The sequence below is a fragment of the Dicentrarchus labrax genome, unplaced genomic scaffold, assembly GCF_905237075.1.
Source record: "Dicentrarchus labrax unplaced genomic scaffold, dlabrax2021, whole genome shotgun sequence".
Taxonomy (NCBI): Eukaryota; Metazoa; Chordata; class Actinopteri; family Moronidae; genus Dicentrarchus; species Dicentrarchus labrax.
The window spans coordinates 12,985,899-12,999,119 of NW_026136701.1; the positions used below are offsets into that span (position 1 = coordinate 12,985,899).

The 13,221-nt window shown below is 43.9% G+C and overlaps 1 protein-coding gene across 3 annotated transcripts in view; it reads right to left on the reverse strand.

Moving 5' to 3' along the window:
• The window catches only part of LOC127365242 (ephrin type-B receptor 1-B), a 148,630-nt gene extending 136,055 nt beyond the window's left edge, over positions 1–12,575 (reverse strand). For all 3 annotated transcript variants that reach the window (XM_051403155.1, XM_051403146.1, XM_051403138.1), the window contains exon 1: positions 12,290–12,575. In XM_051403155.1, coding sequence (XP_051259115.1) covers positions 12,290–12,350 — 61 coding nt within the window. In that variant the 5' untranslated portion in view covers positions 12,351–12,575. The remainder of the gene's footprint in view (positions 1–12,289) is intronic.
• Between the last annotated feature and the right edge of the window lie 646 nt (positions 12,576–13,221).

The window sequence follows — 13,221 nt, forward strand, 5'->3', positions numbered from 1 at the left end:
TATTCAGCTTCAGCTCATGAACTCGTATTTGGCAGCTGGGCACAGGCACATGTAGAAGCTGGTGTTGTTAGTATGACAGCTGATTAGAGAGATGAGAGATTTGAGTGTGACACCTCTAATGATCTCTTCATCTGATTGACGGGCTAGGCAAGGCTCCAATTCACACATCTTGCACATCACAGAATTTGGTGCATATACAGCAAAGAGGGTCAGCATGTCAGACACACACACATACTCCACACAGACACACAAATATGCCACACACACTGCTCCACTGAATGTTAGAAAAAGACTATTTGCTTCCATAAATCCCTCCTGTGACTTCCAGAATATTCCGCTATTATGTTGGCTCGAACAGGGCTATTTCCTCCCCCAGTTAGCCTGTCATCAGGGCATTGTACTGTATTGTCTGGGAGCGAGCCTAAATGGGGCCCTTTCAGGGGTATTTTCAGGTACTTTCATGGAAGAATGGAGAGGATATTCATATCACATTTCAGTTTTTCTATCGCTGAGCAAACACAGTTTTGGACACACACACAAACACACACCGACACTTCCTTCGCTGACCCAAACGAGCGAGTGCATTCCAGCTCCCAGCGATTTCCTCCATCTTCTCCCAACAGACAGGATCCCATTACAAGCGCCTGGTTGTTATCTCTCACAGAGGCAGCAGCAAATATTGTAATACACGTTGCAAGGGGAAAATCCTTAACATTTCCAGAAGACATCTGCAATTCTAGAAAATAAATGACCAACATTTGAATGAACTTCCAACATTGGAATTGGTAGCCGCATCCAAAACTGTTCTTTCAAAAACCTATTTGATTAACCTGCTCTACTAAAAGAGGGCAAACTGATCAGTCCAGATTTATGCACCGAGCTGCTTTAATTGCACTTTCACTGATCCATCTCGTGATTATTGGCAATTATCTGTCAATTAGCAATGTGCTGATGTCACCACGATGTGAAAGGCAAAGCAATCAGGAGCCGTAGAAATGGTCGTCCATACTAATGACCCAATCTACTGTACGGCTCGCACAGAGGACCCTGTGTGTTTGTGTGTGTGTCCTTTTGGTGGAGTAATCTCCTGTGTGACTGTAGCGATCACAGTGGAGCAGGCCTGTCAACACCGTTTCATGTCTACACTGCTCAGTAGTTTAGGGGGATCCTAAATAGGATACATATGCCACTCAAAATGACCTTGCCTGAAACACACTTAACCCCTTATTCAATGCCCCCCTTACCACCCATCACCCCAGTGAGGTGCCCCATTTATTTGAGTGCTATTAAATCTGTAGAGAACGTTCATGTAATATAACTGAATTTTGATAATTGCTCTGTTAAAATAATCTCTGCTAAGGGAGAGAAAATTACAATAAAGAAGGGGCAGAGAATAGTAATTCTATTCTATTTTATTACTTAAATTATACATGTCCTTGAAGTGATATATTCTGTTTGTTTAGTAGTTCTACTTGCTAACTTTGGGGGAAATAGTTCTACATGGGACAAACCCTTTATTTGCCCCGTTAAATGTTTACAAAAACACAAAGAGACATACGAGATGACAAATCATCCTTGCATCCACCAAACGCACCCAATCCATCAGACACACACTCGCCTCTCAAATAAACAGAGGACGCTTACGACATCTGTCATTCCCTCCCCATGCTGTGATCCATGATATGATCGCAACGCTCATACGTCCTGGACGATTCACAATCAATCTTCAGAGCCAAGGCGACAGACAGACAGAGAGAGAGAGAGAGAGAGAGAGAGAGAGAGAGAGAGGGAGAGAGGGAGAGAGAGATGATTCTTGTTTGCTTTTTGTCTTTTCCGCTTTTTCACATGCACTGATCATCCATCATGCTTTTTCTTTTAGAAGCAGCCGCATGATGTTTATCAAAGGAAGTAGAATTTCAAAGCATTACCTGAGCCTTAAATTGATTGAGAACATATGCGGAAATGCAAGTCACTCTCCACAGTTTCTCCACATTTTCAACTGTCAATAATAGCTGAAAGAAAGTGTCCTCTTTCAACCAATCATTGCCAGGTGTCTGAAAGCCCTTTTAGAGCAAGCGATTGAGTGATTTTTTTTTTTATACACACTCGCACATACACACTCACAGATTCACACAGTGACCTTGTCAGGAGTTATAACCATCACATGAAGACAGCATTACACACATGTCTCTCTGTTTCACCTTGGGTTAGGTAAGTCCATGTCTCGAGTAGTCTTCATGAAAATGGAAAATGGATGGTGTATTTTGGAATTGTTTGAGAATTAAAAGAACATTTTTGAACCTTGAAAATAGCATAAACATGGCTGGCACCAGGTGGGCTGTGAAGATTTTAATAGAGCCCCTTTATTCGCTTTCAAAGAGGGGAGTCATCCACACACACACACACACACACACACACAATGAAAGAAAGCTGACAGTATCAATACATAGTCAAACAGACAGACAGACAGACAGACAGACAGACAGACACACACACACACACACACACACACACACACACACACACACACACACACACACACACACACACACACACACACACACACACACACACACACACACAACTAAAACATTTCTCATGATTTCATTAGATGGTAAAAAAAAAGAAAAGAAGAGGAACTTAGAACAAATATGGGCGTGAATCTGCAAATCACAGTGGCCTAATTCACTCACGCACAGCTTTTGAAGACATACAAGCACAGAGGCATTGTTGCTTCATCGCCTTAACCTGTTTAGTGTTGTCAGAGGAAGGTTAGACTAAAGCCTTGGCATTGAGTACAAAAGCCTGGGAGACTGTCACACTACAACAAATCCCTGCATGACTCTGCTTGGCCAGCTGCTTTTGTCAGGATAGCCGTTTTGTGATTGGTATTGCACAGTCAGTATTGAACTTAATGCAGGTTAGAACATGATATATTCACTTGAAAGGGTTGGGAGGAACTGAGTAATGTGATTCCTTCAAATGTAGGTATATTAATATTGAAATGGCATAAAAGTAACAGAAAGATATCCAAGACCCCAACCTAAGAGATCAGTCTCGTTCAGGGAGTGAAATATCAACAATGTTAGGGAGGGCTTTAACATCTCATGAGTTGCTGGAGTGAACAAAAATGTAATATTAGTGATTTAATTTAACCATTAAATTAAACACTTAAGCCATGTATTACTAGAGCCTTGCAATGTTTTGATTAAATTATTAATCAACCATGTTTTACGGACAACGGTTGTGTTAGACATCATGATGACAGACAGTGTTGGTGCCAGCCAGTAATTGTTACATTAATTAATTCTTAAACTCGTAATTTTTATGTGAAACTTGTTGGCATGGCTTGACTCCATACCTTGAAATATTACAATGATAACTGATATTATAGCACATGGCATACTCACAAAAAAAAGATTAACTAAGACCGTCTTTAAACACAATAGAACCAGACACAAATGCAATCTATGTGACAATTTGTAAGAATTGATTTTAAGTACAATATACACTCACATACATACACACATCACAGACTTCTTGTCAAGATAGGCCTTTAGAAATCATTTATCATTTACTGAGCATGAAGTAGAGATCCAAGGCTGCACTGGTGTGCATTTACATAGAGAATTTATGATAAAAGAGGCCAGCAGTGGATATTATACATTAATGATCTCACATCACTTATATGTCAAGGATGTATCTTTTGATACTGTCAGAATTTCTTCTCAAACTGACGTTACAAACTTGTAAAACACAGACAGGAAAACCACTGTACAATTATGTTCAGCTCAGTTTACTGAGAACGTTTGTCATCTTGACATATCATCAGCTGAGTGCAAGCATGGCCACAGTGGGGAAATTTGTGCATCTGAAGCACCACATCTGTTCATTCAAGTCCACATTCCACTTTACTTTATTTAAAACTACCTGACTGCATACCATATTTGTGTACCGTATATTCCAGCAGTTCATTTCCCCAGCTCTCAGAAATGGGCCGACTCCACCCAGACATCAGTGTCAATCTGATGACTGGGTGTCTAACAGTGTGTGAAGCTCACATCAAAGGCATGCCGCTTTAAATTCCCAGCCTTGGGAGAAAGCAGGGAGGGGAAAGACTTCATAGGAATAAGGAATGAGGAGGGAGGGAACAATTGGAGAGGGGCACGGATTTTATACTGTTCAGTGAGCCCCATTACCGAAAAGGTTTGGGTTAGGAGTGTATGACTGGGACTCCTTTGCTAACTAGTATCAGGACAACCTTCATAGATTTAGCAACAACCTCAACAAACAAGCTCACACCAACAGCAAGTACACACACTATCCTGACTCACTGCACCAAACAATCTTCTCCACATCTTTCATTATCGCTGAGATTTTCATAAAACAGCAAATCCCACTCCCCACAGACATCCAAGGAGATGTACTCTCACAAAGATACACGCAGGCGTACACACTCTCAGGGCTGGATGTGCTTAGGGGTTAGCAGCCAGAACCACCAGCCTCCTCATTAGTGCAAATAAGATCGTAGGCAGATACAGGCCTATCCCTCTCTCCCCTCCGTATCTTTGTCCCTCTTCGCCTCTGTTCTCTTGCACAAATGAGTCCTAATCCTTGTCCTCTAGCTCGCCTCTAACTAAAAGAACAGCACATATAGCTGTAGAGGGACAACACAGTGGAAGGAATATTACACCATCTCTATGTAGGATGTTTCTTCTCGACTGCATCTTCTAAAAGTACATGTTCAATAATATTGGGCAAGATTTATGACCTCAGGGTGTTTGGTTATGATGTGACCTCAGGCTGCATTACATTAAAATGAGTCCCCTTGGCCCTTACAGTCATAACTATTCATGAAGGAGAGGTCAGCAGGCCAACATGGGCTGCAGTTTGTCAGGTCGGTTATCAATAGAGTATAAGAAATATGAAAAGTGGAAAAAGATATATTCAGTGATACTCAATATTAGATAACGGAATCTGATCGTCACAACCTGGACATCCGAGGCTAGATTCCTATCGTTCTTTTTCCTGATATAGTCTCTTCGCCTATATATACAGAACAGAACTTGAAAGCCAAATAAACCACCTTTGACCTTGGCTCTTTTAGGGAAATGCTTCTTTCACCCCGTCAGTTTTCTAGTTGTACTCTAGCCAGCCTGCCGACTGGCGGTAGATCGAGATGCTGTCCACTCATTTCCCATTACCCTCTGTGCTTCAAATCAATAGTTAATTACCTCCAAAAAGCTCTCTTCTTATCCAGCTAGAGAAGTGGACAGCACAGGGCAGGCAGAAATTTGCCTGGCAGAGGGATTCAGTGTTATGCAGGGTGAACACTGTCCTCCCACCACTGCTACTTATTGGCCCATCAGTGTCCCTCTCAGAAGCTGGCATTCCATTTTGCATTGCGCAGGCACTTCATTTCTCTCCACCACAAAATTTTCATTTCTCATGCTAACGCAGAGACACACGGTCAGACACGAATATTCATGCACAATTTCTCTCTGTCTGCGCCTCTCTTGCCAAAAACCCAATGCTTAATAAGAGATTACATTTATGGTGAGGAGAAGGGCAGACGAATGGTGAAATATGTCCACATGTCCTGAACCTGGGAGAGGCACTGGCTCTTACTCATTAATAATGGGACAGGCCCCAGGCCCAAGCCCTTAGCCCTCCGTCTCTACTCATTTCCTTTCCACACATCAAAGCTATGGGTGTGTATGGCTGTGTGCGTGCTGGGGCTCTAGCACACTCACGTATGTGCTTGTGTGTGTGTGTGTGTGTGTGTGTGTGTGTGTGTGTGTGTGTGTGTGTGTGCTTGTCAGTCCCTATGAGAAACAGCCTGTGGAGGAGCTGGCTTTTATTTAATCAGAAGTAGAGCAGCTTCCACCACCATTCCTAATTTCAGCCCTATTAACGTTCTGCCTTTAATTCCTCTGAGCGCTGGAGACACAGCATCCTCTGGGCTGCTGATTCACTTAAAATGCAAAAAAGTACTGCAAAGTTGTTTTTTTTTTTTTTCTGTACAGTAGCAACTTCATATATTGTACATTTAGACTTAAGAGGCAAGGGATTTGCTGTGTAAACACAATGATAAGCAGAGAGTTTGTAATTGGTATTTATCAAGTGTGCACAGTGAGCTAAATTGATATTCTTATCAGTTTGATTGTAGACTTTAAAAAGTTTCCCACGCATTGAAAGTCACAATCACACAAAACACTGCACCACTATACCTGCCTCCTCCCACTCCTTAGTCAGCCTTTGCCCCGCAGACTTGCAGCCCTTAAGCCTGAGCCTTAGGGCTTAAAAGTCAAATTAAATCATTCTGGGCCTGACTCAAAAACAGATCTCATTATAACAATCATAAATGAAGCTCTTTGTTCCTAAAAGCCTACAACCCCAACAGTCTCTTTACCCTCTTCCTGTTCCTGCCAATGTTGCATCTATTACGTCTTTAGAACGACAAACTCATATTTCACTTTTTTTCCTTATGGTAAACCCTATAATGTTTCATAAATGCATCTGTTTTTAACTAAAAAAAAAAATCTGTGTGTGTGTTTGGGGGGCAGGGGGTGGGGTGTAGAAACAACCAATTACTTCCAGGCAGGAAGGTTCGAGAGAGGAGGAGTGGGGAAAGAAGCGAATGTAGCTTGTAACTACTCTACGATTTAATTAAACTTTATTGAAAAAAAGAACAATCTAGCAGGCAAGAAGAAACGGCCAGGAAGTCAAGTCAACAACAGGCCTTTGTGAATCCGGAAAGGCTGGAGCTGATGTAGGGAGGGGTTGGGATGGACAGGGGCAAAAGAGGCCATGGGGTGGAAGAGGAACGGTGGATATGGAGCTGGAAGCACAGAGGCCCCAGGAACCAGGCTGCGTGAAAAGTGGGAAATAAGACTCGATAATCAATGCTTTCTCTTCTCGCCTCTCAACTCAACAAATATCGAAGAGGCTCTCCTTTCCTGCTGACTGAACAACTGTCACCCAATCTCTAGGACAGGTGATAATGGAGGGAAAAAATCCTGAAAGACAGGAAAATAATGAGAAAAGCACATTTTTCACACCACCATCCTTGAGTGGTGGGGAAGCTGGGTCACTGCGCCCAATCAATTACTAGCATTGCCATTTTCCACTAGGTGTGGAAGAGAGTTTGGAGAGTTATCTCTAAGTTTGTGCAGTTGGGTGCATGAAGCCTTGGTGAGTATGTCTGTGGGTGTGTGCATCTGTGTCCATGTTGTGTGTCTGCCATTTGAGAGAACTGGCTTTACCGGGAAACAGATGACTCACACAGTTTGAGGTTGAACTGTGTCACGAGCGTCACCGCTTTCACTCCGGTACTCTAATGTGTTTTGTATGTTGCTGATGCAGTGGGTCTGCTTATCCCCGAGATTGCAGAGATAAGGCCTTAGCCATCGTCCCACAGTCAGCCACCTGCTCTGATAAGGGCCAAGCACGATGCAAGACGGGGTGGAACCTAACACTGCTGATAGCATCTCTGCGGCAAATCTCCGGGCACAAGAATGTGTGGACACAGGAAGACGTAGTAAAGAACATGAAATATCCGCAAGGTGGGAGAAAGAAAACAAGATCCCAAGTCTGGAATAGAATGGAACAGGACACACAAATATACACAAACATGCAGTATAGCGCATACTGCTCTCCTCGTCTCTCCACTCTCCTTTGATACCGCTCATTCTCACAGTCAGACGTACACAAAAATGCGCACATGCATACCAGCCCCCAACCTGCATCCACCATCTGGCCTTCCCAAGGCTCAGATGTCTCTGGGGTAAGGTGAGCTGTGAGGGGGACTCTATGTGCGTATGCGTTAAGTCTGCATGTATGTGTTAGAGAGAGAGCGAGAGAGAGAGAGAGAGAGAGAGAGAGAGAGAGAGAAACAGAGAGGAGTGAGAAGCCAGTGATCATATTGGTCAAGAGAAAATACCCACTATATAGCAGACTGCAATATGTGAAAACCATATCATGAAGGAAAAAAAACCCTGCACAGACCACAGACACTTGCCACGTTGCCTGCATGCAAGCACAATACTTTCAAAGAAAAGGCAGTATAACCCAGTCAGAGCACTGCAGGTACATGAGCTGCAGGCAGGGGTCTGCACTGGGGGTCGTCATAGCTGACTAGGCCGCGTAAGCGCACCTTAACACCGAGTAGTCTTTTCACTGTGGGCAAAATAAAGCCTCCATTATGGGATGAGGCCATGTCTGCTGCCCCTGCCAGCCATAATGGCTTTAGCACTCTACTGACGATACAGGCACCCAAATGTACAATACACACAACGTAGTACAAAACGAGTGGAAAATTGAATTCTACTTAAGGTGGTCCCAGGTCAGCAGTAGTGCCCGTGGCCAAAATACACTTGTACACTCATGTGAGCTCTTTCTCTCGTTCTCTCTCTCTCTATGTCACACACACATGCTTCATGTTCTACCACCTCAATCCAAAGGCCTATGTTGCACTTACATTTTCATTCTTTTCTTTTCTAACCATTCGAAATGAGAGAGCAGAGGAAAGGCGCAATCTTGCATTCACATCCATTAGACACTCAACAGGACTCTTTTCACAGGCTGTCTCCCCTGCACAGCTGGTGAGCTCACACGCACGAACAATTTACACCATCGAGTAGTAGAGAGTTCTTAACTCAATACTGCTGTAGCCTTGCAAAGCCAGTCTATAGCACTACGAGCACAGGTTTCACTACTAGATTTAAGTCTGTGAAACTATTGAGAATCATTTGAGCCTGACCAGATACATGTTCAACAAACCTGGCAACCTAAAGTGTGTATAGATGATGTGACTTGCCAAAATTTTAACTACGTGTATAAGATATCAAATGAACCATGACTTTACAACTACTGGCTTACATTTTTGCCTGTCACTGATGTTGGATTAAATAACATGTTTTTCTACTTCAAAAATGCGAAACAATGATCGATAACAGCCCAGAGAGGGCGCTTTGCAGGAATACTACTGTAATCAAAGTCACCCAACTCCAATATCTTGGCTGCTCTGATTAGAAAGAAAGATTCAATCAAAATGCGATAAGAGGCAGATTCTGACTCTTCTCCACAGTGAGGTCAGAGCAGTGGGTCAGCAAGGAGACAATGCCTCCGGAGTCTTGCTCAACCACACTTCAGCAGGCCAGTTACTTGCTGACACGGGGGTTGGAACTTCTCCTTCAACTTGTCCTCTAACCTTTCTAATCAATATGCCACTAACACTGCTGATTAATGTATATCAACAGTATGAGGTTTTCGACCTCCATAACTATTATCTGATGCTTAAGCGATCATTATTATTGTTTATTCAGCTGCAATATTCTCCATTTCAACCACTTGGCCCCTGAGCAAGAACAGGTACTTAACACAGCATCCACAGAGACAGCTCGGTGTTCGTTTACTTCCACAGCTTTGTTCAATTGCAGGATACTCATTTGTAAAACACGCGTACTGTATCTTTTCTCAAACTCACTGACCTCCCTCCTTCCATCTCTCTCATCTTTTTTCCTTATCTCCCTCGGTCCCTGTCTATCTTTCAACTGCTGTTTCATCCCTCCTCCCTCCGTTTCTCTTCTCTCCACCACCCAGTTCCAGGCCGTTAAATGAGCGGGCTTATCTAAGCCTAATTGGTTTAAGGGCAAACAGAAATAAGCAATGGCTCTGTAAGTAGGGGAGAATTACTGCTGCTGTTGGCAAGAACCGTCCGCACACCACAGAGAGAGAGAGCGAGCGGAGGAGGAAAGAAGGGAGACAAGAGGGGAATGGGGAGATTAGTGAAGAGAATTATGGAAGACAGAGTGAGATAGAGAAATGAGGGGGGAAAGGGGGGTGTAGAGGAGAGTGGGCAGGGAGAAGGTGAAGATGAAGAGGAGAAATGGAGAGAGAAGACAAATGAGGAAGAAACAGGGCACTGCACATGCTTCTTTTTCTAATGGTATGCAAATCCCCGTCTTCACTCTCCTCTGTTAGCCCTTTGCTTCAGGTCTGACTGCTCCTTCAATAACTTGTCGGCAAATGCATTTCTGTTTGCAGATATCATGTCTTCATGTGTGTGGGATTGTGCGTGTGTGTGTGTGTGCGCTGGGTAGCGTCTCTAGAGTTTAAATCCAAAAAATTCAAAGTTCTGTAATCAACTTTACACTCAATTAAACTGCTTTGGTTCTTTATTGCGCCTCATTCAGACACACAAATGCACACCTTTACACTGTAACACACACGCCGCTGCATACTCGAGCTTCAACTCTCCATCTCATTTTGCTGTAATGATCATCCGTCTCCCATCTATCCATCCATATTTAGGAGTATTTCCTTCCTAAGATTTTCATCCCACAGTTCATCAGTTCATCAATGGTGTGAGTGGTGTTTACTGTGAGTGTATGCATGTGTAAGGATGTGTAAGGATGTCAAATAATTCATTAAATTCAGCCACGGCCATATGTGTCCATATGGTCAGGGCTGCTACTCACTCTAAGTTACAAACACACCCAGACACACACATGCACACGGATCTTTGACACTTTGTGATTATCGGCTGATTTAGACTCGTAATCAGATTAAGGGTGAGAGGAGAGGCAGGGATAATGTGGTCAATGGATCCAATCTCTCTCTCACACACCCAAACACACACACACACACACACACACAAACACACACACACACACACACACACATAAAAAAATGAAAGAGCAACAGATTGGAGTTCAGATCAGTGAAGATTTTAACCTGCCCATGGGACAACCTCCTTTCAATTAGCAACCCAAACAAGGAAATCACTTTCATCCTTGTTACCGAGGTAACTAGGGGCCATCTCCCAGCCCATCTGTTTTTCTCTCATCCTATCTTTTACAGAAGAAGTCTCAAACCCCTTTTTTCTTGCTGGGAAATTTCCCTCCTCCCTCTCTTCCTCCACTCATCTATCTGAATTGACATTTCTGCTGTCAATTCACACTGGGTAAACATTTGAACCTCAAAATATCCATCCTCGCAGAGGTAGCAATTTGGGCCTTGGTATCCATAGCTGTGTTGAAATCTGATGAGCACAAACAAGAAAGCCACTGCCGAATTACAGAGCACAGCCTGGACTGGGAGCAGTCCAGGAGCAGAGTTGTAAATGATTAAAGAGAAAAGCTGCGTGTGAGCAAACTAATTTTATTTGTGCTTCTAATTTACTTATTTATGCTTTTGGGCAGGGTCTACAGACAGCCATGGGAAGCTGGAGTGTTCCTGTGTATTTTTTATTGGAGAGGATGAGCTACTGGACAATAAAATGAGAAGACACTATATACCCATGATGCTGCTGGGATATCCATCCAGCAGCCAAGGTCTGAGGCTACAGCACAGTGTTCGGTCCCCAGGGTCCCACAGCGGAAATGAAAAACATGTTTAACTGAGGAGATATTAGCTTTTAGTGGCACTACCGCTTGTCCAGAAGTGTGTGTGTGTGAGAGAGAAAGAAAAGAGGATATAGGAGGAGATGCAGAAAGACAAAGCCAGAGAGGAGGGAATGGAGATGCATGAGGAAAAAAAATACAGGGACACTGAGAAAAAAAGGGGGAAGGAAGTTGCAGTTTGTTTTCTTTCTTTAACCGATTTGCAAAACTAGAAAAAGAGAAGTTTAGTATAAAAGCATAAAATCCAGGTTACAGGGAGACTGTGACCGTGGTATCCGCGATCTATGAGAGTTTGCTATTCCAAAATGCCACAGAATGATGCTCGGGGCTCGTAGTAATAGTATTTTATATGTACAATTTAATGAAAAAACGTGACAGGAATCCTTGGAGGTTTGACAGGCACTTACAATGTAGCCTTCGTTTCCCACCGATCAACTAATTTCTCTAGGGATAATGAGAATCTTAAAATAACACACTTTACAGAAGAGACTTCTCCTGCCTCGCACTCCGGGCTTACAGAACAGAGGAAGACTTAAGAGTGAGAATAACTGATTTTTAAGCGCAGAGCCAGTAATGAACTCAAAAATACAGAACGTGCGCTATCAAATACATTTTAAATCAGACCGAGCATCGTTCTACACACGGACGGGTGACAGCAGTGACAACCGGCGAAGCGGGAGGTCTGCCGCTCCGGAATAAAGGGATAACCACGGCAATCTGCTGCGATCCACGTGTATGACATCCCTGTATCCCCTCTGTCAGAGGCGCAGCGCTGGCCAACAGAAAAACCCCGCTGCAAGCATCCCCACACACCGCGAGTCTCGGAAAAAAGGAGCACTTCCACCACATCTACAACAAAGTACAATCCCCACTCTCTTATTTACCTTCCATCGCAGAAGATGTGACGACCAGCACGCATAAAAGCGCAAACAAATCCACTGTCATGGCAGAAGGGTAGTCTCCACAGCCGGTCCCCAAATAACCAAAGACGCACGGCGCGCGTCAAAAAGAATCCCTCAGTTGTCAGAGCGGTACTCCAGCAGATAGCCTGTGTTGTGAGTCACATCTCAAGCCGTAGTAAACAATGTGTGACAATCAGCACAGGGGAAGGACGGAGTGTAGGGGCTGAGGGGTGCGAGGAGCAGGGGGGGAGGAGGAGAAGGTGGTGGAGGAGAGTGGTGGTGGTGGTGGTGGTGGAGGGGGGGGGACCCGACATTGCCTGCTCACAGCCCCCATTAGAGCGCCAGGGCCAATCACCGACTGGGAGCTGAAACTCACTAACCAATCACCAGACCTCCGCCCCGCCCACCTCGCATTGTCAAAACACAAAACTTTTCCTTGACCTATTTGAAGCCGCGTCCGCTTCACTAAAGGGAAATATCGCCACCACTCGGGTGACTACAACTACTGCAACCCCTAAGCACTCATTCGAGCCAAGCCGTCTCCCATGGGAGAGGATCTAAACGGGCTGCATACTTGCTCAGTGCTCTGTTCGACTGGTTCAAAATAATGCTGCTGTTGAACAGTATAGCAGGCTGTGTGATGTCCCAAATGGTTTGCTCACTTCCCCCCTTGTTGAAAGTGTGTGCTACAATACATTTTATCCTGACTTATGACGTTAAAAATTCATTTATAAAAATCTCAAGGATGTCCTGCACAATTAAGACTCCCAAAAGCCAGCCGAGCAAGGTCTTTCACTCTATTTTCATTACTAAACAAAGCCTGACAGTTTGTTTGCCAACTCCCCCACCCCAACCCAACCGTTTAAGTTGCTAACCATTCTTTTTTTTAGCCCTATACGTGGCCTGGCAGCCTC